The 25,726-nt window shown below is 38.5% G+C and overlaps 1 protein-coding gene across 3 annotated transcripts in view; it reads right to left on the reverse strand.

The window, feature by feature from the left end:
* Positions 1 to 3,517: 3,517 nt before the first annotated feature.
* Positions 3,518 to 25,726, reverse strand: part of LOC121294020 (breast cancer type 1 susceptibility protein homolog) — a 63,051-nt gene continuing 40,842 nt past the window's right edge. For all 3 annotated transcript variants that reach the window (XM_041217506.1, XM_041217504.1, XM_041217505.1), the window contains 9 exons: positions 24,175 to 24,386; positions 21,331 to 21,418; positions 20,582 to 20,659; positions 19,832 to 19,872; positions 17,408 to 17,491; positions 15,938 to 15,995; positions 7,363 to 7,436; positions 5,946 to 6,006; positions 3,518 to 5,170 (listed from right to left, as the gene is read on the reverse strand). In XM_041217506.1, the coding sequence (XP_041073440.1) occupies positions 5,058 to 5,170; positions 5,946 to 6,006; positions 7,363 to 7,436; positions 15,938 to 15,995; positions 17,408 to 17,491; positions 19,832 to 19,872; positions 20,582 to 20,659; positions 21,331 to 21,418; positions 24,175 to 24,386 (809 nt within the window). In that variant the 3' untranslated portion in view covers positions 3,518 to 5,057. The remainder of the gene's footprint in view (positions 5,171 to 5,945; positions 6,007 to 7,362; positions 7,437 to 15,937; positions 15,996 to 17,407; positions 17,492 to 19,831; positions 19,873 to 20,581; positions 20,660 to 21,330; positions 21,419 to 24,174; positions 24,387 to 25,726) is intronic.

The raw sequence follows: 25,726 nt of genomic DNA on the forward strand, positions 1-25,726 counted from the left end.
ATGAGGGTAGTGCAGTTGATGTAGTTTATTTGGATTTCAGCAAAGCCTTTGACAAGGTCCCACATGGGAGACTTATAAAGAAGGCAAAGGCACATGGGATACAGGGTAATTTGATAAGGTGGATTCAAAATTGGTTTAATTGTAGGAGGCAGGTGATGACAGAAGGATGCTTTTAGTGACTGGAAGCCAGTGTCCTGTGGTGTACCACAGGGATCTGTGCTGGGTCCTCCATTATTTGTCATTTATATAAGCAACATAGGTGATTATGGTGGGGGGAAAGGAAGGAAGCGGGTGGCGGCTAGGATTAGTAAGTTTGCGGATGACACAAAGATTGGCCAGGTGGTTAACAGTGAGGATGTGTCTTGGGCTATAGGAAGGTATAGACGGGATGGTCAAATAGGCAGATAAATGGCAGATGGAATTCAACCCTGAAAAGTGTGAGGTGATACACTTTGAAAGGAGTAATTTGGCAAGGAAGTATTCAATGAACGGCATGGTACTAGGAAGTTCTGAGGAACAAAGGGACCTTGGCGTGTGTGTCCATATATCTCTGAAGGCAGAGAGGCGTGTTAGTGGGATGGTGAAAAAGGCATATGGGACACCTGCATAAGCTTTTTGTCTTGCACTCAGCAGGACAAATGCAAGAATGCCAAATTTCAAATGATCACAATTGATACTACATGAGAGAAGGGTGCTGACTGGTTGGCAAGTTGACTCTGATTGGCTGAGGTGTTGCCATGGAGAAAGCAACAGGGAACTATAGGCTCCTCAATCTCCCAAGTAATTCTAAAAAGATCCAAAGCTTGAACCTATTCCTTTTGTTTGCAGAGTACAGGTCCCTACATATGAACGTATGTTGCTTCAGCAACGTCTGTTTTCAGCAATATACATGGCAAGAGTTGACATGAGGTGCATGCAAATCGATCTGCATGCAGTCAATGGAGCCTTACAATCCTCACACTTGCTCTGCCTGCTTCACTCTGGCAAAAGGAAATGAGATGAAACTGCTTTTGTAGAGGGAACCCCAATGACCTCCCTAATGGATTCATTTGATCATGTTTTTGGTTCCCCAATCTAATCTTTGCCTATTTGATTCAGCTCATATTTTAAGACACTGCCAGAAAGCACCTTGGGATGATTTTCTGCATTGAAGGTTCCATATAAAGTGCAACATTGCCAAGGAAGAAAGTGGAAAAGCAAATTACACATTTCTAGCTAATGAAACAATTAAACTGAGTAACCAGAGATAAAAGCAAAATACTGCAGATGCTGGAGATCTGAAACAAAAACAGAAAATGCTGGAAAAACTCAGCATCTGTGGAGAGAAAAAAACAGTTAACGTTTCAAGTCCATATGAACCTTCTTCAAAGCTAAAGCTTAGATCTGAAGGAGGTTCATATGGACTCGAAATGTTAACTTTTTTTCTCTCACAGCTGCTGTTACACCTGCTGAGTTTTTCTAGTATTTTCTATTTTTGTTTGAGTAACCAGAGGTTGTGTTCACTTAATAGTTGGATTTATTTTGCCTTAAAAAGGGGCACAGCTTTACTTCAGCAGCACAGCACCTGTTTGCAAACAGCAAAATTCTTCAGGCAATAATTAAACGCGCACACGGCGCATAATTCTATAGTGTGAACAGATCCTCAAATTAGTTACAAGAGTGAAACAAAATGCTCCGATATTTACACATATCTGTCGGTGGAGCCTGGCTAATAAAGGTACTATTTTATTATACAATTGTTATACATGGAGCTCTAGAATGTATTTCTAAGGACATCGCTTTAAGAAAAAAAGTAGATACATTGAACTACTGATTTGCATTTTAGACCACAGCCCCATTTTTGAAATTTCAGTTGCCCTATTCATTTATGTACTTCAAGCAGCTTTAATTCCCAAAGGAAACAGGTCCACAGTGGACAATCAGAAATATGCAGATAGTTCAATTTATCTTGCTCATAAAACTTACCTGCAGTTAATTGCATAGCCTTCCAGCCCCAAAACTATAATTAAGAGAGACTTTGCTATGTGTGATTTTGTACTATCGTGATCAAACTAGTGTGAACTCAATTTAGAAAGGGCAGCTCATTGAGAATGTTCAGAATTTGTTTTAATCACTATTGTCAATCGCATAAAATTATACAAAGCTTTATAAAGATATTTTACATTTCTGTACAAAAGAAAAAAATGTTACATCATGCATAAGGAGCACAGCCTGTCTCATTTCTACCTCCATACAGTTGGGAAAAGAAAACCAGTGATGAACTGGACCAGCAAACAGTGATAAGAGGCTGGTTCAAATCTCTAAGATAAAAGCAAAAAACTGCGGATGCTGGAAATCCAAAACAAAAACAAAAATAAAAATACTTGGTAAAACTCAGCAGGACTGACAGCATCTGCGGAGAGGAATACAGTTAACGTTTCGAGTCCAAATGACTCTTCAAGAGAACTAAGGAAAAATAGAAGAGGTGAAATATAAGCTGGTTTAAGGGGGGTGGGGGGGACAGGTAGAGCTGGAAAGAGGGCCAGTGATAGGTGGAGATTGCCAAAAGATGTCATAGACAAAAGGACAAAGAGATGCTGACGGTGGTGATATTAGCTAAGAAATGTGCTAATAGGTGACATTAAGGGTAGAAAGCAGGACGGGCAAGGTACAGATAGCCCTAGTGGGGGTGGGCTGGGGGGAAAGGGATCAAAATAGGCTAAAAGGTCGAGATAAAACAATGGATGGAAATACATTTAAAAATAATGGAAATAGGTGGGAAAAGAAAAATATATATAAATTATTGGAAAAAAAGGGGGATCGGAAAGGGGGTGGGAATGGAGGAGAGAGTTCATGATCTAAGGTTGTTGTACTCAATATTCAGTCCAGAAGGCTGTAAAGTGCCTAGTCGGAAGATGAGGTGCTGTTCCTCCAGTTTGCGTTGAGCTCCCACAAACTGGAGGAACAGCACCTCATCTTCTGACTAGGCACTTTACAGCCTTCCGGACTGAATATTGAGTTCAGCAACTTTAGATCATGAACTCTCTCCTTCATCCCCATCCACTTTATGATCCCCCTTTTTTTTCCAATAATTTATATATATTTTTATTTTCCCGCCTATTTCCATTATTTTAAAATGTATTTCTATCCATTGTTTTATTTCTACCCTTTAGCCTATTTCAATCCCTTCCACCCACCCCCACCCCCACTAGGGCTATCTGTACCTTGCTCGTCCTGCTTTTTACCCTTAATGTCACCTATTAGCACATCTCTTAGCTAATATCACCACCATCAACACCTCTTTGTCCTTTTGTCTATGACATCTTTTGGCAATCTCCACCTATCACCGGCCCTCTATCCAGCTCTACCTGTCCCCCCACCCCGCCCCCTTAAACCAGTTTATATTTCACTTCTCTTCTTTTTTTCCTTAGCTCTGTTGAAGAGTCATACGGACTTGAAATGTTAATTGTATTCTTCTCCACAGATGCTGTCAGATCTGCTGAGTTTTTCCAGGTATTTTTATTTTTGTTTTGGTTCAAATCTCTGTTGTAGTACCAGAGTTCCCAAATTCAGTCACATTGTCAGGAGATAGTGCTTATTCCACATCAGTCTATAGTATCCTACATAAAGTGGATAGAAAACACTCCAAATTAGTTGTCATTTGTATCTATGGACAGTACAGGAATCAGGGTAAACAAGCAAGAAATTTAAGAAAAAAGTTATATTAAGTTTTCAATCATTGAAACATTCCGTAAAATTTATCAACTTTTCAGTTAATATTTTCAGAACTGTGATCTTAGAGCAAAAAAATTGGAGCGCTTTTGCTGATAAACCCTGAGACTGCACAGGTTAAAAAATAAAACTACTGCCTTCATCAGATGAAGATCAACAATTCTTTTCTGGTTAAAGACGATCTATAGTTTACTGAGCAGCTTTCCTTCCTCCTCCTACAAGCCCGAAAAATAACTCTGAATGCACAAAGGAACAATATCTGCAGATGTGTCTAAATGAAAAATTCTGTGGCAACAGTACAGATCACAGACACCTGCAAAGTTTAAGTGAAAGAAAGACTTGCATTTATATAGCGCTTTTCACAACCTCAGGACACTCCAAGTCACTTTTCAATGCTTCTGAAGAATAATCATTGTAATGTAAGAAAGTGGCAGTCAACATGCTCCCACAACAGCAAATGATAATGACCAGATAATTTATTTGAGGGTTAAATATTGGCCAGGATTCTGGGGATAACTCCCCTGTTCTTTTTTAAAGCAGTGCCATGGAGTCTTTTACATCCACCCAAGAACAGAAGAGGCTTTGGCTCAATCTTTCATTCAAAAGATGGCAATTCCAACAGTGCAGCACCCCCTCAGCACTGCACTAGTGGCAGCCTAGATTTTTGTATTCAAGTCCCCGGAGTCACACTTGAACTCTCAACCTCTGATTCAGGTGAGTGTGGTACCAAGCGAGCCATGGCTGATTTTGTAAGGCAAAAGCTATAGAGATTAACCTATATGTGTGTTTAAATGTAAAGGCTAAAAATAATTTTCATCCACAATAGTCAGCAAAACAATTAATAATGTAGAAAGCTATTTTGCATAAGTAACTGAAAAATGCCAGTGTAATAACCAGAGACTGTGTAGGTTAGAATATTTCTTGTGCTGGTGAGGCCAGTAAATTGCTTTGCCACCACCTTCAATATACAGTATTTTCTATTGCTTCTCTGAATTTTACCACAAGTATGCTGTGCACCAGTTAGTGAGAGGGTGAAGATCTACACCTACCATTTAACATTGTTTTGATTGTATAAAAAAAGTTATTAGGCCCAACATTTAATAATAGAATAAGGTGTTAATGCTGAGCATTTGAAAGAAATTGCATCAGACTACCGCTGAAAACAGTACACGGCCAATAACAAAATAATTTTCAACGAGTTAATTAACATAGTTTCTCTGCTCCTGCTTTTATGATTAGAATTTTGCTCAGCCTTTTAATAAAGTGAAGCCGATTCACAGCTTTCTGTTATTTACATTCTATTTAACTAACGAATTACATCCTCAGAATGTCCAGTTTGTGCTGTTTCAATGTGGAAGGCAGACCAGGTAAGCTTCCAGTCGCTGGTTCTGATAGCAAGCAACGCTGTCCAAAATCCATTCTCTGGTAACTACAATGTTGTTGTATTGTCTCTGGATGGCTGTAACAATATAGCAACATGACAAAATTAATGCTAAAAACATGTAATGGTTTGACATAAACCTTCAACCATTTAAAAAGAATCGTTGTGAACATTAATCACGTTTCTCAGTTACAGCATAGTAAACATCATCAATGTCAATCTTTAGTCGGCCTGGAATACACACAAATGGTTCAGAAACAAGTCAGCCCTGGCCCAGATCATGAAACTAATCTCCAAGAAAGTCTGGATGCCAAGGACTGTAGAGATTAATTCAGCTCAGTCTTGTTGGAGTCCATTGCTCCAGCACGTGCCTGAGACCAGCCAAAACTAGGGTTTTGGGGAAAAAAAAAATTCTACAACAGATATCTACTTATCCACAAGACTCCTCACTAGGTTGGAAAGGTTGTGGAAATGAGTACAGTGCAAATAGTTTTTAAATTGAGCCTGCACTTTTAGAACATTAATTTCTCTTCCAATCTTCCCACGATGTTCTCACCTCTTTTTTTAAGCGCAAAGCACAAGCAGACTTCTTAGGCTTACAAGTAGGTCACTAAACCTGGAAATGTCTCAAACACATGTATTACATCTATTATTCAGCTACTACAGAGAAGTTAGAGTTCAGCATGTTTTTCCAGTTTTCACAAATCATTACAGGAATAGATCTGTTCTAAATAACAGGATATTTATGAAATGTAAAATTTAATGGCTACAAAACACATAGCTGCTAGCTTACCATACTTCAATAAAAGCATATCCTATGCAGTAACGATACAGATTTAACTGTTAAACCCACCTCCATAGTCAGTATTTGCTGAATTAGCATCAGGCTGCACAACCACCACTGCAGGATAATTCTGGCAGAACAAAAGTATATATGGGGGAGAAACAATTAATAAAAATCACAAAAGGCATTGCCAAAAACATCCTCATTCTTTGAATAAGTGTTTTACATAAGAACTAATGCCTTCCACTTATTTTAAGTTCTGTATCAAGAGAAAGAAAACACTGGTCAAGAAATACAGTAATAACTTTTCTAGAGTGCAAGACTTTTAGCATTCACTAGTTCATTGTATCAATATTTTATTTTCATATTTTGTGCCTTTCAAGATTTTAATAGCATTTTCAAGGTAAATTTGATTATTCTGCTGGTCACGGTAAAACACAGAATCACACCCAATTTGCATACAGTGAGATTTAGTTCTGAACAGAATAATTAGAATCTAAGGACTGAATTTGAAATTTTTTAAATAAGTGACCAAACCAAAACACTTGCCTAAATGCTACACAAATATATAAATCTATTATAATTTTTATTTCATGGATAATGAGGTCCTGATTTTTGAAGGCTATAGATTTTTACATAAATATGCAGTCACACTTTATTCAGGGAATGATCATGCTGGCTTTGGCTGAATGCAAGGGAGCATCATATTATAGAATGTATAAGACTGTGGAGACAATGTGGTTTACATGAAGAGTCACCTATCATCACAAACAGCCTCACATCTATCTGTTCATTCATCCAATGTAAAATCAAGTCTTCTTTCACTTTTCTAGAAAAAGCACAGGCAATCAAACTGTACATAAAAATTAATAATGTTTTTCACAATAACAGCAGATGTTGAGAATTTCCACCCATCCAACACCATGCCCCCATTCTTGCTTTTTTGGGGGGTGGGTAGAGCAAGGAAATGCCAAAAACTGGTGTACAAGTTATGGGAATAATAGTCCAGCTGCTTAAAGGGGAAACGTAACTTGCTAATTTGTCCCATAACCTTGAATGTTCTAGTGGACGATACCATAAATGCAAAGGTTTCGCAGGTTAACCATTTCATCAATACAAAAAAAAAAGAGTGCTAGGAATCAAAGATATTTTGGAGAAGGATGCAGAGATCAAGGTCGAGTAGTATACTGAAGTTCTACATTCTTAGGTTTAGACTGATATGCTATGTCACGAAGGTTGAGTATGGAAAGCTTCACATATGGCTGGAGATTTCAGTTCATCCAGATAGGCAGTTGGAGAAAGTGCCAACAGCCTTGGGGGAATGTAAAAGCCTCATAGCTTAACTACTCAATTTACTCCCTAAATCATTAGGCAGACAATGTACTATTTAATAACACAGGATTTCAATTTCTCTCCATTAAGAAGCAAATCCAATTTACTCACTTTAATGGTTCTATGACCTTTAGGCATATTATCTTGTACTTACAGGGCTGTAGGTGAATAAGTAAGGTTCCTTAATTATGGAAGCGCCGCAGAGTTCTATCATCCACTCTAGCTGATCTGCAAGAGAGAGCAATATTCATTTATGACATGTTTTATACCTACATTTGACAATGATGGCAAGACTAGAATTTTTCTTTAAAGCTTCCAGAACAATTCAAAATTAATTTGTTCAGCTTCAATTCCCAACCTCAGTTGCACAGGAAACAAAACAATTGAGGAACAAAAATTATGCATTGAGTGTGTGACCTTATGCAGGCATTGTACAATGCCATTAATCCTCATCCCCATGAAACGTAACCATCTATGGTCCACATAAGAATAGCGTAATTATAGTCCAGCTTTCCACTGTGCTCTTCTAAAGTATATTGAAAGCTTCTTGGTGAAGTGCCTAGAACTACAAGCACTCACTATTTCCGAAGCAAAGCTTTACCCATTGGACTGTATACCTGGAAACCGTGCATGTGCTACTCCCATTTTTCCTGTCCATTAATTTTAATGGCTGAAAAAGAAAAATCAGGGACCAAGCATCGATGACTTCCCAATAATCATTGAACCCAGGAAAGCTATATACTGTTAACATAAAAACGGAAAAATTACCCTTTATTTGCATGGAATGTTGGCCATCTTAATGCAGCAGTTACATTTTTATTTTTAAAAGTGGAGCAAGTTTTTATAACAGAAATACACACACACACCCACACACAAATACATATACACACACAGGATGGAGTATAATTTCTATAATACAAAAAATTACAGTGCTAAAAAAAATCTTCACAGCATTACACGAGCGAATGCTAACTCTAAATTATCTAACCTCATTTCCTATATCTTTTAAAATTCTTCCTTTTCAGATAGACTTCCTTTTAAACAATCTTTAATTGTTCAATAGCCACATGTAATTTTCTAATCCTCTGCTTTGTGAAATTGTCTTTTAATTTTCACCTTCATTTTTAAGTGATACTTCTGAATCTGTGCCTATTGTTATTAGTTTGCCAATCAATGGAAATGAAGCTTTCGCTTTTTAAAAAAAAATCTCCATTGGGTCCACTTTTAACTTTCTCTGTTTAAATAAAAACATTTCTTTTTTCAAAAAATAAGCTATAACCCCTTACTCTTATTTTAACTCTGGTGAACCTTTATCATACTTGTTTCATGGTTCAAATTTACTGCCTGGAATGGAACTGCGAATTTTATTACAATAACTCTTGAACAGTTTTTTTTAAAAAAACTCAGTCATCGGATGTGGGCATCACTGGCCTGGCTAGCATTTATCGCCCATCCCTAATTGCCTTTGAGAAGGTGATGATAAGCTGCCTTCTTGAACAGCTGCAGTCCATGTGGTGTAGGTACACCCACCCTGCAGTTAGGGAGTTCCAGAATTTTGACCCAGTGACAGTGAAGGAACAGAGGTATAGTTCTAAGTCAGGATGGCGTGAAACTTGGAGGGGAGCTTGCAGGTGTTGGTGTTCCCATGCATCTGCTGCCCTTGTCCTTCTGGGTGGTAGAGGTTACGGGTTTGGAAGGTGCTGTCGAGAGAGCCTTGCTGAGTTGCTGCATTGCATCTTGTGGATGATACACACTGTTGCCACGGTGTGTCAGGGGTGAATGTTGAAGGTGGCAGATGGGTGCCAATCAAGCAGGCTGCTTTGTCCTAGATGGTGTCGAGCTTCTTGAGTGTTGTTCGAGTTGCACTCATCCAAGCAAGTGGAGAGAATTCCATCACACTCCTGACTTGTGCCTTGTAACTGGTGGACAGGCTTTGGGGAATCAGGAGATGAGTTACTAACTGCAGAATTCCCAGCCTCTGATTTGCTCTTGTAGCCATAGTATTTATATGGCTAGTCCAGTTCATTTCTGGTCAATGGTAACCCCCAAGATGTTGATAGTAGGGGATTCAGAGATGGTAATGCCATTAAATGTCAAGGGGAGAATGTTATATCCTCTCTTGTTGGAGACGGTCGTTGACTGGCTCTTGTTTGGTGCTAATGTTACTTACCACTTATCAGCCCAAGCCTGAATGTCATCCAGGTCTTGCTGCACATGGACATGGACTGCTTCAGCAACTGAGGAGTCATAAATGGTGATGAACATTACGCAATCAGCAAACATCCCCATTTCTGATCTCATGATGGAAGTCTGATGAAACATTATTCATCCAAGGTCCATAGAGCCTCTTTTCCTTGCCCAGAATTGTAACAGGCAGTCAAAAGGGGAAGCTGAAGTCCACCAGCTCAAATAATTTTGAAACATTCCAACTATAGTTTTTAAACACCCAAGATCGAAAGAGTTTCTTCCTCAATAGAAATGAAAGGGATGGAGGATGAGAGGTCAGCCAGGAGAGCAATGGAATAATCAAATCTGGAGATAACAGAAGTCATGGATGAGGGTTTCAGTAGCAGATAAACTAAGATAGGGGCAGACGTGATAATGTTATGATTGTTAATATGTGGTATCTTTGTTAGGTTACACAGATCAGATGATGGTCAGTTTAAGGTTGAATAGACATGAAGTGTGAAAACAAAATGGTTCAACCTGTAAGAAATTTTTTTGGGGGGGGGGGGGGGGGGGGGGGGAGTGCGAAATAGAAATCAGTAGCAAGCATATGTGGAGGAGGTCAAAGACAATGCGTTCTGTTTTAATGTTTAGTTTGAGGAAATTGTGGTTCATCCAAGACTAGATTATGACTGACAAGTCTGACTCTGTGATAGTGGAGGTGAAGAGGTACCTGTGGTTGTGATTATAATTGTGGAAGTGATCCCCAGGTCTGTGGATGATATCCATAAGGCAGCATGTATGTATAGGAGAGGGAAAAGATGGATTTTTAGGGGACTTCAAATGCAACATAGCTTAATTTTGTCAGGATTTGCTAGCAGCCCAGAGTATACTAAAAGAGTCAAGCAATCATAATCCTGTTTATTTGCTTTTCAACAGAAGCACCAGAGTCTTTCTCCAAACTTGCTTAGAAACAGAATCATATGCAAGGAAATAAAAAAACTTAATAAAGCTAAAAAAAATGGCAATCAATACATGACTGCTAAAATGGTGTTAAAAATAAAATAGGTGGACATTGACACATTATACCTGAGATTTCATGGATGCTATCTGTAGCTAACTGGAAAAAGCAAGTTAAATTTATCATAACATCCTGAAGCTTGTTATATCCTAATGAACCATTATTAATACTGTTTTCACTCTTTCAAGTGTTTGAGAACACACCCAAGAAGCCTCGGATTACCAATCACTTGTGTGTGGTCTCAGCACAACTGTAGTTTATTTTCTTTTGTAAGGAGTGTTTAAGGCATGTGGGAACAAGATCTGAATACCCAGGAGACTCCTGCCTATTGCACAGCATGCTTTTGAAGTTTCAATGGGAATAAGCAAAATGATCCATGACCTCCAATAGAGGTGGCACAGTTGTAGCTGCACCCCAGCCATCAAACAACAAAGAGCTCAAATAGTCCAAAGCCCATTGCGCAAAGTTAAACATGCACTTAACCAGTGAGCATGTAGCATACTGCACTCTGAAATTCCCATTGTGCACAAGTAGGATTGAGGACATTTGAAAAGCAGTGAAAGTGATGCACAAGAAAGGAGGAGGTCTTCTTGGGGTCACTTGCTGTAAATCATCCTTGGACATGGTATATTTTAACAAAATATTTGCAAGGTCAATATCATCTTAGAGAGAGAGAGAGAAAACAAACTCAAAATCATTAGGCTAAACAAATAAAGACATTAAACTTCTGTTTTCTTTACAAATAATATTTTTTTAAAAACTAAGAAGAATGGCATAAGATTGATAAGGAACCCTCAGAGATGCATCACTTATGCAATCCCTTCTACCTTGACAGGACAATGTTTTCATTTTGTAAATAACACTGCTAAAGGAACCCTAAATATAGCAAGTAGACAATTTAAGAACCTTAGTTAACGCTGAGTCTGTATGACCCTTCTTCAGAGCTCTGAAGAGCTCAGGGTCATACAGATTCGAAACATTAACTCTGTTTCTCTCTCCACAGATGTTGTCGGACCTGCTGAGTTTTTACAACATTTTCTGTTTTTATTTAGATTTCCAGCATCTGCACTATTATGCTTTTAACTTAAGAATTTTGCAGTTGATGATTGAGAAAGATCCATGGCATTAATGAAAATATTAGTCAAGCATTTGATTGATAATTTAATAACTCTTAATGGCTTAACAGCCTGATTCCAACAAAGAAATTCGTAATCTGAAAATAGAAATACACCAAATTTCCTGGTAATCAACTACATATTACCATTTGTGGTAACAAGGTCACGACCATTAACTCTGCTGTGTGCAGCATCAACATGGAGTACGTTAGCAGCTGGTGTTGGAACTGGCAGCCAAGACCAGAACTGCTGAATGAATCTTATTTGCATTATTTCAATGACAAGTACATCCATCATTTACAATCAATGACTTCCACAATTGTTATATCTGCTCAACATTCTCTAGAAACATGAAAATTTAAGATGAACCTACATAGTCGACAGCATAGGACACAAAGATGACACTAGCAACAGTGGGTAGCTACATTTCAGAGAAATAGTATATTCTTGTAATATAGCACAGCTCATATTGCCAAGTCCTTGGCGAGGGGTTGTATAAATGGGAATGTAAGGGAAAAGTCATCATGTAGCTAAATCAAAGATGGCATGAGTTCATGGTCTAGGACCAGTTTTCCTCCCTTCAAGTTCTGTCGAAGGGTCACGAGGACTTGAAACGTCAACTCTTTTCTTCTCCGCCGATGCTGCCAGACCTGCTGAGTTTTTCCAGGTAATTCTGTTTTTGTTTTCCTCCCTTGTCTTGGTCATGTTTGGCGATGCCCAATTACCAGAAAGCTAAATCAAAATGTTCTATCAAGCCCACCATTTGTGAAGCAAATATTTAATTTCCAATTGAGATGTTAGTACTGGGGAAGAAAATCCTTTTTCATATCTGGCACCTAATGAGTATCAGATAACTACAATACAGCTTGGCAGAATGTAAAGCTCCCAGCATTACCTCCCACTAAGTGGCATAACTACAGCTTCAACCGTCACTATGGACTTCGAGCAAGGGCAATGATTTAGGAGCAGATCCACAGACTTAAAACCCTCCAGGAACTGAATTCCATAATTAGAGTTAAAATCTACTGTTCCATTTCCAAATTTAACATTGGCATCAGATTGTTGAAAAAAATATACAATTATTTATTTTGATTACCTCATAATCAAATCTTTAACAGTAATTTCCCCTGTTTGCCTCCAAGCTTCTACTGCTATTCAGGTGCTGGTTTTAATTAAAAGGTCTGATAACGCTATCAGGATTTTGAGAACTGGTTGAATTTACTAATGCAGGGGAGGACTTTTTTTAAAATGATATTTGTTAATTCCTTTAAATGCATATACAGTTTACATGAACTGAAGAGTAAAACAATTAAAAAGATAACGGCAGGTTGGGCAATGTTAGGTGGCATGGGTAAAGATAGATTAAAATGTACCTTCAACATAAAGTGCAAAAAGGATCACGCTTTATCAAATCGCTAGAAATAAACACCTCCATCTTTATCATGGCATGAACCATGAGAGTGAACCCTATTAAACCCTAACCCACTTAGGCAATTAAAAAGGTGACCTTGAAATAACTAGGAGCACCAGATCAGAGATTGACTTCAATGAAGATATTAAGTATTTAATTATTCAAAATGGAAAATACATTTAACGTGTGAATACACCTACACAAGTGCCTGTCTGTCACTCATGTAATTCACCTTAATTCAGTGCACCATTTTTATAAAATTATGGATCCCGACATTAAACCAAGATCCCATCTATATGTTCAAGTGGAAGGTAGACCATGGCACTACACGAAGAGGAGCAGGAGAGATTCCTCTGTAACATGATTAACATTTAGTCCTCAGCCAACACCGACACTATAATGAACACATTGAACTTAATTGCTGTTTGTGGAATCTTGTGTGTGCAAACCAGTTGTCATGATTGCCTACACAAGAACAATGCTTAAACAGTAAGTCGCGGATTAAGCAGCACCACAGGTGTCTAGAATATGTGACAATTTCTTGCTAAATACAGTTTATCTTTTCTTCCCCTTTTAGTTCCACAAGTATACTCATAAGCACTGGCATAGACCGGATGGGCTGAATGGCCTGTTTTTGAGCTGTACATTCTATGTCAATAAAAAAACTTGAATGACAAAGACATTGGTGAATGACACAAATTCTTTCATGGTATTCAACAAGTTCCTCTGTGACATTTTTTATAGGGTAAGTCCTACATGTACAAGAAAACTTTAGATACAGATTTTAGGTTAGCAAGGATGTTATGGTTGCGTAGCACGGGGGAGAGAATAAATGAGGCAGGCATCACTGCAGAACTTGAGCTGTTTGAAGAAAATGCAGGAATGGTAGCAAATCTTCCGACTTGACTTCAATGGGAAATTTGTTTCACCCCATTTCATTCAGAAAGTACCCTGGAGAAGTAAGCTATAGGTCGTATAAGCATTTTTGTTTGGGTCAGCTGTGTATCGCTAGTGAGTTTATTTTGTACTGACATTCTAGACTGCTTAAGGGTAATCGTAGTTACCATGGTTACAGATGGCACTTAGTGACGATGAGACCAGATGCACAGCTGTTTTGATTTATTTTTAAAATGCTGGTGGCTTGCGGGAAAGTAGTTTTGGTTAAGTAGATGAAATTCTGTATTCAAGGACAGGTGATAAGGTTCTCTTCTGGGCTGCAATTCTACATTCAAGAAAAAGGGCATTTTATTTTTTCCTTTGCTCCTGGCATTTCTCTTCCCCCCCCAACCCCCCCTGCAAACCCCCTTCGTCAGATTTTTCTGTAGTAAACACCATTCTCAAGCCAAATATGTGCTCAGGCAACCTGTTTCCATAACTGTGCCAAAGAGGTTCTGTAAGCAGCTGCTACAAGGTGGGGGGGGGGGGGGGTGTGGAGGGAGAGAGAGAGAGAGAGAGAGAGAGGAGAGGGGCAAAAGGGAGGGTAAACTCTTCCTTTCAATTTTCCCTCCCTCTCAGGAAGCAGCTGGTCTCTGCTTGGTGCCACTACAGTAAGTATAGGTAAGGGTCAAGACACACAAAGTGGATATTATAGGCGCTAAACAGCGTTCTAACACTCTGCAACACTACGTAGTAGAGCTGCAGCATGCTGCCCAAGCACAACACAGTTTCTCAGTGCCTCCGTCCCTCCTCCCTGAATTTCACCCGAGTGGACATGAGGCACAGGAAGAATTGACTTCAGCTAACAAGTAGACTTTTAACACAAGTCTAACATGAATAGTGACCATTTAGAGAGACGGAGTGAAAAAAACCTGGCACTCAAAGAACTATGACCCAACAACCAGCAAATATCTATAAGAAAAGGAAGGGAGAGAAGAAATTTGGCAATTTAAAATCAGTAGTATCAATCAAAATAGTCACAAGGCTTAAATTAATGATGACAGTTGCATCGCATATTTCCTTGAGTTAAGAAGGTTGAGGGGCGATTTAATCAGAGGTATTCAAAATGATAAAGGGATTCAATACTATTGATACAGAGAGACTATTCCCTCTAGTGGGGGAATCTAGAATAGTTAGGATCTTGAAATCTGAGCTGAAGGGATTTAGGGGTGAAAGTATTTGTTTTCAGCATGGAAACCAGGAACACACTCCCTGCAGTCCACATTAGGTCAAATGAATTTTTCAAGGCTGAGTTTGATACATTGTTCTTAGGTTAGGGTGTCAAAATATATGTAGTGAAAGCAGCTAAATGGATTTGAAATACAGATCATCCATTTTCTAATTGAATGGCTGAACAGGGACTGAATTCCTTACACCTGTGCTTATGTACCTGTTATCAATGAGTTCAGTCCTTTTACACCTTTGTTAGAAGTAGCAAATATTGTAAAATATGCTACAAAACAAAAAACCTCAAAGCTTTCTTGGCATATATAAACAGTTGTACCTTGAGTAAATATACCATTTGCCACTTGGCCATGAGGAGCCAAAATGCTCTATAGTCATGGAACCAAAAAGAAAATCCAATGGCCAACTGTATCAGCATATTCAAACACTGATGCTAGACCTCCAAGCTATCCACAACCCACTATGTAAGGTTTATTCCCCGTTTATGTATTAGGTTCGCTAAACCACAAAAGCAGTATATTGTGCCAGTAACATATCCATAACCAGGCAATAATAACTGCATCAAAAAAAATTTTTATGGAATAATTCCACTTATGGAGAAAAAAGCCTATAATTTTTGCTGCACTTTTCAAATGTACATTTATAAACTTGAAGAACACCTGCCAGCACCTGAATCCATTAAGCCCTGGTTTATTATACCTATGAATGAAGCACTGATTTAAACTTAATTTATGCAAAAAAAACTGCATGAACGTACATTATGTAGTGACTAATTCAAGTGATTTAATTCTTTTCCGTATTAGAAAGCCAGCGTAACCTACCGACACTAAAATCATGCATTAATAGTTTGTCTTAATTACATTTGGAGTTTGACAGGTAACTGAGAAGCTCTTACCTCTACTCATACCTGTAAAGGAACCAAAGCAGCAAATCTCATAATGGCTTAAGAGCAGCTGAAAAGCAATGATTTAAAAAAAAATTAGCAAAAACATTTGTGGTAATTTATCAAGTATACCAAATTGCCTCAATTATTAAATTAAATTATATAAACAACTTTATATAAGTAGCTTTTAATATATTATATTTCCACAGCACCCCTACCTTTTGAAAAATGTCCAAAGCTGCTTTAGATGGGGAATAAAAGTTGAAATTGGGCAAAAAAAGGGGTGAAATCATTTTTTCTGTAAAATAAAGGCAGAGAGAGAGATGTGAATAGGGGAAAGGGTTGAAGGAGGAAGTCCCAGAGAATGGAGCTGAGGCTTTTGAAGATTCTACCAATGGCTCATAGGCTTGAGCTAAAAGGGTGGGGAAACAGAGGTAGGTGGAGATGGTTCCAGAATTAGGGTAGGAAAGCCTTTGAGAGATTTTAAGATGAGGACAAGGAATTTTAAATGTTACATGTTGGGACAACAGGTGACCAGTGCAGGGATGGTGCAGGCAGCTGAGTTTTGGACAAGTTAGAGTTTATGGAGAGTGAAGGTTTGATGATCAACAACAAGGACATTGAAAAAAATTGAGACTAGAGGCAACAAAGAAATGGTTGCAGGTCTTTAATATTGAAACGGAGTGGAGGCGTGCAATATTGCAGAGGTGGAAATAAGAGGTCTTGGTGAAGAATGGATATGTAAAACATGTTGATTTTCAAAGCTTGGTTTAAAAAAAAAAGACTTGCTTATCTGGCCAAAGCAGAAAACATCTTGCTAATTAGTCAATAGGGGGGATAAGCAAGGAAACAAAAGATTAAATTCTCTGCATTAACAATGGATAAAATAATAAATATATTCCTCTGTACCTCCAGACATTTTTGTTTATAGGTTATTACAGAGCCTTCTCTAAAGAGACATACTAATAATCTAGCAATTTGTGTGGGTTGCACTTGCCATAAAAAATTGTTAATAACCTACGATACAATTAAAATTTTTTACAGCAATAAAATTCTTCAGATATTTGGTTACCTATTTTATGATCACAAATCTATATGATCTAACTTGTAGTAAATTGTTATTCATTAAGAAGAGTCTCCAGTTGTCTTGCTGCTGGCTAAAACCACTATGACTTGCGATCTTTTAAGTTGGTAGCCAAACTACAACTCCCAGCAATATACATTTCACAGCAGTGCAAGTACAACTGATATTAACAATTTATCCTATTTCAGATGGCAATTAGCTGCTAAATTATTTTATCAAAAGAAACCGAAGTTATCAATTGACAAAAAGCTAGCAGGGAGAACTCAGCTTCAGGACTCTCAATTTTTAAAAACTATATTGAATAGCAAATACGTGCACAAGTTTTGAAAATAACTCGCACCAAAGGGGAGGGGGAAGGGAAAGAGCAGCTGCCATTATAACTCAATCTGTGATCTCACTTTTCCATCCACTGTTTTTCTTGCTTTTCTTGGGCCGTTGTGGTTTCTTCCATTGATTACATCACCCTGCACCTCGAACTCATGCTGTAATATTTGAGGACAAAAATATATATTGTTGTAATAGCTTGAAAAATTAGATTTGTTTGACAATACCAAAATGTCTCACAATGTACAATGCCACACATTTCATATTTTGAAGGGTGTTACATATTCCCAACTGTTCTAACTTGCAGAATGCACAAGAGTAACAAAAAGAAAAAAAAAAGGTTAAATTCTGAAATTAACTTCTGGGGTTGCATAATAGATTAGAAAACCACCTCCATACATACCTCTGGAGCTTGGATTAAGTATTTGTCTTCCTTTGGTTTGGTAAGGGGCCCAAGACAGTTTGGAAGTACTATAGCAGCAGTATAGGTGGAGCTAATCTAGCCTATATTATTACCTGACAATTGAGCGGTGTGGGCTTGAGATGCCTCTTTGCAGCACCTTGATGAGCATAAAATCCACCCATTCAAGCTACATAGCATTCTTAAGGATCTTTCTGAAGTAGACTGAAGTATTTGCAATCTATTATGTCTGCAAACTGTAACAATTCACACCCAATCAGAACACTGAACAGAAGTGGAATTTACACACACAGGACAGAGTTTAACGTAGGCAACTGGGGTCATGCCCACTGGCTGGAGAGCCGGCAAGAGCCCCAAGTTGCATTTTTTTGGAAAGGTCTGCTTCATGAAGTGCCAATTAGGCACTTAACTTGGCAACAGCAGGTCTTCCCCAAGATCAAGGACCCCAGGGACAGAAGTCCTGCCCACCAAGAGCTGCTCACCAGAGGCTGGCAGCACTTTATTGCTTGGGAGTGCCATTTGGGGAGCAGTGGCTACTGCTGGTAATGCACCCACTCTAGCCTCAAGATTAACAAGGGCCCAGGCCACTGGTGATTAATGACGGGTGGCGTATTGCAGGCTGAGGAGGGGAGGGGAAGATTGCTAGCAAGGGCAGGGAGTTGGGCTCTCAGCAGACACCCTCATTCCTGATACCAGGTTCCTCGATCAGGACCCCACCGAGTACCTTTAAACACTACCTCCTCATTCCTTCCTGGAAGCCCGTACACAACCTGACAGTTTGATTTTCGGGATTCCTGCATGGAGAGTCTCTTAAGTGGGCATTAATTTTCCACTTAAGGGCCTCAAATGGCAGCAGGATGGGAAGGCAGTCTACGAGCCATCCTGCCACAGACTTAATCCAGACAGAGGTAGGAAGTCGACAGGGTCCTGCCACCTTCCCACTCGATTAAATGTCCCCCACCCCACCAAACTCGCCATGGAGGGGGTATTAATTTCCACCTATAGTTATTTTTAATGGTGGTGGGAAAGAAGCAGAAACTCATGACCACACAAGTATGGATCCGCTTCAATTTTTGGGTTTCTTTCCATTGTAATTAGTCCTTCTAATGCAAGCATTTTGTAAGATGGATAGCTTGCACCCTCAATTTGCGGACAAACTAATAAATAAAATTAATAAATGTGTGTGTTTTATGATCATAAAATTCTATATGAATTAGGGTCAATACATGGAAAATTTACCCAAACTCAGCTGTAAACAATTCATTTCTTACATGGAAGCAGAAGGGCTGTGGCACAATAGTATTGGGTGTCAACATTGCACTGTTAATGATATCCCACTGCATATGTGATTCAGTTGGTGCAATGCAGATGCCATTGCAGCCAGTAGGTCTGGGATTTTAAAGATAGCATTTAAAATGGATGACAAGACTACACAGGGGTCTTTACTCTCTATTTTGTCAAGTGTAATATTAAAACTTTAGTTACTACAATTTTCAGATACGCAAATCAAACTTAACTGCTTGTAATCCAAATACAAATCAGACCATCAAAACACTGACATGACAGGATTACAAAGTCAGTGGCATACTGACTTCTGCATCTCAAAGCAATAATGGAAAATTGATTATGTGTCTAATCTTCATAGCAGAATTTGTTTTTTGTCTGTGCTGTGGTACACAAAGCTTACAAACACAAATGGAAGTGACAAAGTAGGCAGAATTACACAACTCTCTTATGTTACAGGGACATGATGTGACACCAATCCAATGTTATTAAAAACATAACTGGCTAAAAGTATTAAACCACACCAAGCCCGCAAGATATATTTTGGTTAGAGTTCTGAATTCTCCCAAGAAAACAAATAGCCAAAAGTCAAAATTAATATTCAAATCATTGGGCTCAGAATGGTCTAATGTAATGCACCAGAAATGAAACAAACCAGAAGATAGCAATGTCATCAGCCTCAGCAGCTGTGTAAAGGTTTTAGTGCACTAACTTCTGCATGACCAAAATTATAAAATACTGTTCATAACAAAATGAAAACTAATGTTCTCTGCAGAAAAAAAAGTAACCTTACCTCATCAATTACCATGCCTTTTCTGGAACACTCAATGATCCCTGAAAATAAATCACTGCAGTCATTTTGCAAGCATGCTACAATCTTAGTAAAGAGTTTGGTCATATTAGGTACTTAATGATAATAGTTTTCACTCTGAGAGGCAATCATGGTTTTTTACAGCTGATCTCTAAGTGTTAGCCTTGGATCAATGGTAGAAATGTCACTGGATTCAGAATACCACGGCTTCAAGTTCCACTTCAGAGTTGAGCCGATTATCTAAGTGCTGAAGGAACACTGTACTATTCAGAGGTGCAGTCTTTCAGATGACATGTTAAACTGAGGCCTTGTGCACCTTCTCAGGTCAACATAAAAGATTCCATGATGCTTTTAACAGTATGAGAGTCCTCCAACAATCCATCTTTCAATCAGCATCAACAAAAATCGGTTAGCTGGTCATTTGTCTCATTGCTGTTTACAGGACATTGCTGTGTGCAAACTGGCTACCACTTTTGTCTATATTACAAAAATGGCTACTCCACAAAAGTATCTGATTACCAATGAAGCATTTTGGGACATGCCAGTGATCTAAGGGTGCTTCATAAAAATATGCAAATTCTTTCCTTTTCCTGTGTGCTTTAGTTTAGGAATTCTTAAATTCTATCTGAATTAATCAACAATTACCAGCTTCCTTTCAATTTTGGGCAGTGTGCTAATGCAGTTATTACATCAGTTTATTGCATCAAAGCTTTTTTAGTAAATTATACTTACATTGATAACTGACCACCCATCTCCTTCCTGCTATTCCCATGAAGTACTTCAGCGTTCTCTCACAAACTAAATCTGTACCTGAAATGTTAATTAGCAAACAAATGCAGCATTAACACACCAGTTTGGTTTTGACGATAATTTTTAGCATTTTTCGAACACGTATGTAGCTGGGTCACTGATCTCCCTTATTTACTACATTCCTCTTCACCAGCAAGTTCACAACTTGCACTATGATTGGATCCTGAGAGATATCTTGTATTTTCACCTAAAAACTAATCCTGATCAAATTGCACAATAGCACCATTTCATATTAATAATTCACAACAGTCAGGTTAAGTTGCTATTTAATCCCATGCCATATAAAGTTTGGATTTTACTGGGATAAGAGGAGAATGGTAACTAAGCAAATATTAGATGCTCAATTTTGGTTCAGTTGCAACTGAAATAGTGATGAAATTGAAGCAAGTGTTTCAACAAAATCAACAGGATGCCTTTAAAAGCAAAACAGCTTTAATATAAAACAAGTGGATGTCATTGGAAGGAATGCTCTACAAATAGTCATTTATTGGATGCAATGCAGAAGAAGGGACTAAGGGGATACTGCGATAGGGTAAGAGGTCAGAGTGGGAGGAGGTTGTAAGAAGTATAACACTAGAATATACCAGTTGGGCCAAATGGTCCATTTCTGCCTTGCAACCTTTTGCCTTGAATTCTAAGAAGGTAAAGCTAGTAAAATAATATGCAGTTACCTGTTTTCATGATAACATGGGTTGTACTGGGTGAAAAATTAGTGAGGAAGGTGGCTCCTGTTTTTCTTGCAAATTTTTCAACCAGCAGCTGAAATTTGGAAACAAAAACAAGATTCATTTGTACAATTTTAATCATTTCTATCTCGACAAGGCGTCATTACTTAATTCAGCTTCTTGTGCAATTAAACTCAATTTTTTCAGGCTCTTACAATTATAAAACTTGATAATGCCACTGGACACGAAAGCAAACCAGATATTGCCTTCTGAAAAAAAAAAAGGCCGTCTGCACACTTATAAGGGTAACAAGATCAAGAATTGGAAAAATTCTCCCATTCTACCAGGTTTTGATAATCCAGCACCTTTACTGAACACAACGTAAAATTTTTATTCAATATAATTTCTTTCAGAATATAAACAAAGGAAGCAAGGTCCCTTGACAAATTAACAATGAAAAAAGTGCTTTTTCAAAATCAAAACCCAGGAGGAAATCTTGAGGAACATAAATTAAAAGAAATTATTGGTGGCAGTCGCAGTTATCCCACAAATTATGCTTTTCTTGTATGCTGGCAGCAAAAAGTGGTACAGCTTGTAGATAATTACATCTCATTGTTTAACTGGATACTCCGTCAAAGTCAGCTCCTGTCACCAGCGACATTAGCATACAGAACTGAGCACTTCAATGTCACGGTCGTCAGGTTTTAGTATTTCAGGTTTTTTTTTGACAACAACAGCCACATTCAATGGCTGAACATGCAGTTTACATATAAATTAATCCTTTATCCACATTGGTTTCAAAACTGTACTCACGTCCAAAGCAAAATGTCAGCATGTGTTTAGGCATGTAAATATAACGTCTCAAGCGTTTTTGAATTTCAATTATATTTGCGTTCTAGCTCTAGCTTTGTGTTTATGTTTGATGCAATAGGTTACACCAAAATGAATGATATATTTCCACTACATTGGTCAAGGTATATTGTGAGATGATTGGCTCTTCTAATAGTATGCATCAATTACTTTTTTTTTTAAACAAAACCTTACTGGATTCCAACCCTTTGCCTCTCCTGCTTAACTATGCACTTTGTTTTTACTGACTCCTGAAAAGGTTCTTCTGTGTCATGGAGTTTACAAAATTTGTTATGACCATCGGACAGCTGAATCTCACTCCAACATTAGAATGGACAACCAAGTGGTCCCACTGCACAAATAATGAAATAAATACATAATATATTGTACATTTGAAAAAGGCCATTACGTACAGTAATTCATTCAATTGCATCAGTAGATGTGTTCAAACTTTGCTTCCTACAGTATACAACATCTTCTAAACTCAAAGGGAAATAAAGTTTAACTCATTTGCAGGGATCTACTATTCGATATAAAATGAATATTATGTTGTAACAGTTATCTTTTAGTAACTGGATACCAGTTTGGATGGTAAAGTGCAAAATAGCAGCAGCTTAAAAACTAGGGCCAGCTTTAGCAACAGCCAAACCTCTGGAATAGTCTAGGGAAAAATGAACTCTTCTCCATTGTGATAAACTTGTGTCTGAAGATTAGACAGGTAGTATCCATAATACAGCTGCAGAAAATGATGAGTGAGGGGGCAACTCTGTGATGGCAAGACCAAATGCCCTCTTGATCCCTTCAATATAGCTTTTAGGTTTGCACTGTCACATGTAGTTTGGATTTCTTGACAAATTAATCCAGTATTTATTTGCATAGTATCTCCCCATCTTTTGCAAGGCTATTTTTGTCCACCAAAGCTCCTCAGTCTTATCTGCTTCTTCCATGACATCATGCACTGCACTGTACAGTTTGATGGCTCCACTTTCAGCAGTTTCAGAATGAAGAATTGAATGAAACAGGGCTGTGTCCCAGTACCCACTCTCCTGGCACCTTCTTCTCCATGTTCCTGACCTTTGCCTTCCCTGCAGATATGGAAGGAGTCTATTGCACATCATCCCACCCACCACCCACCACCACCCACCACACACACTTCAGCACCTTGCTGTATGGCTGTGAAGCATGAACGACTTAGTTATTAAGAAAACAGCTCAACAGTTTCCATCTTTGGTGTCTACGTCGCAGGACAAAATCACAAATGTATCAGTCGTCTCAAAGGTAGAGCTATCAAGTTTGTTAAGCACTTATCAAACAAAGGTGCTTCAAAGGCTCGAGCACATTCGCAGGATGGGAGAGAGTCGCATACCCAAGGACTTTTGGTATGGTGAGGTAGCCAGAGCCATTTGACCAATAGGACACCCAAAGCTCTTCTTCAAGGATGCTTGCAAGCGTGACATGAAGGCTTAGACATCAATTATGGCACCTGAGAGTCACTAGCTGACAACTGAGAAAAATGGCAATACCTCCTGTGGATTGACATGACCAATGGCTACTACAACAGACACGAACGCTGAAAACAACAATCCATGACGACACTTGGCAGCTTCATGTGCGGCAATTTTGGCAGAAGCTGCATCTCAAGATTCAGCCATCAACAAAGATGTGCCACATGTGCCTTTCTGAAATGGATTTTTGCTGTGTGCCCATAATCTTTCGTAGATGGAAGGATACCGGCCAGTGAACTACCTCTGTGTTAATGATCTTAACTATTAATTCTGTTCCTCAAAAATGGTCAGGTTCAGTAATTCATTGTCAGTCAATGCTTCAAGAGATTTGATCAACAGGCAGCAGTTAAACAAAATTAATTGGTGAGTCAAAGGAAAGGTATAAAAAAGTTAATTCTTTGTTAGATTTGCTTAATGGCTCTAGATGTCTAAATTTGAGGAGGTTGATTGTTCATTTGCTTCTGAAAACACTAAAATTAACATGACTTAAACTTACAATTTCACTTTTGTTCAGCCCTGAAGCTACAAAGGACATTTTTCTTTGAATGGTCACAACCGTGCTCTTGGTGGCATTTGAACTTTTGTTAAAAACAGGAGATGAAGTCAGCGAAGATCTGTTATGTTTGAAGCTTTTGGACGTTGCCCTTCTGTTATAGTGGGTCTGTGACGTACTTGCGTTGCCAGCTACATCCTCTATAGGTTGGCATCCTATCATGGGAGACAAAATAGAAGAGCTACTTGCTGTTGCCAAAACGCAGTCTCTCTTTCTTCCAATTTCTAATTTCTGTACCCACGAAATGTCTTTCAGCAGTTCCTCAACATCAGCATCAACATTTCCTTGAAGAATAAATACTTTTATTAACAACTTGCAAAATATTAGAAGTTGTAGTGCCTAGACATTTTTCAAAAGAATTAACAATCCTCACTGTTTCAATTATGAGGTTTATTAGATTGTTACATTTTGGGACTGTTCTTTCAATTTTGGTAAAATGAAGGTCGTCATGTGACCTGTTCTGAAGTCCGCCTGACAACAAGCCTGGATTGTTTGGCTGTTAGAGGGGGGCCAGATTATTTTACTGGGAAGATGACGCAAGGGTTTTATGCTTGGAGGCAATGGCAGCAGCCTGCATGCTAGCGGTGGATAGACTGTGCGTCTCTAAAGTCCCAGAAAAGCTTTGAGAATGTCAGGTTGTAAACAGTTGCACTTTAAACTGTCCATTCAGTTCCAATATGAAAGGGAGATGTTTAAATTTGAGGAGGATTGACTGTTCATTTGCATCTGAAAACACTAAAATTAACATGACTTAAACTTACAATTTCATTTTTGTTCAGCCCTGAATCTCTCAAGGATTGTGAATCAGCATTTCTACCTGGATACAAAGCCCGTGTGATTCATGTCACCATGGAAATGGGTTTTTAAGAGATCCTTGAAAACTCTCAGGCACAGCTAGTCTGTCAGGATCCAGGGCAGGGACAGCAGCTACTGGCAACAAGATGCTGTGGTTCACTATCCAGAAACGCAGGTGGGAGCTTACACTCGGATTGGAAAGACCAAATTAGTTGGGAGTTAAAACAAGGCTGGAATGTTTGCCTCACTTTAGCGAGGGGGAGAAATCAGGAAAACTCACACTATGAAAGTCAGTTGTGGAGTTCAAAGTTTCCAGGCTGAAAAAGGAAAAGATCAGAAATAAACCCTCAGGAGCAAAGAATCATTTTGGACTGATTCGGAGAGAACTGAATATTTACTTAAAAGACAGTGCAACATAAACATGTTAGTTTTTTTTTCCCAATTGTATTAAAAGTTCTGTTCTGTTGTTTAAAGTGCAAGTTGATTAAACACTATTTTTGTAGGCAATGTTTTTGGCTGTTACAGTAAACATCTCAAAACATGAAATTTAGTTGTGTCATCCGTTCAGCTATTAAATGGAAGTTATTGGTCGCCATGGGGATTGTAACATTGCCCCTATGATTTAGTAACAGCTCCTAAAGGGTATATTAAAGAAGTCAAGACCAGCAAGAACGGGAATGGTAACCCAAATGTCACTTTG

The sequence above is a fragment of the Carcharodon carcharias genome, chromosome 23 (genome assembly GCF_017639515.1).
Source record: "Carcharodon carcharias isolate sCarCar2 chromosome 23, sCarCar2.pri, whole genome shotgun sequence".
Taxonomy (NCBI): Eukaryota; Metazoa; Chordata; class Chondrichthyes; order Lamniformes; family Lamnidae; genus Carcharodon; species Carcharodon carcharias.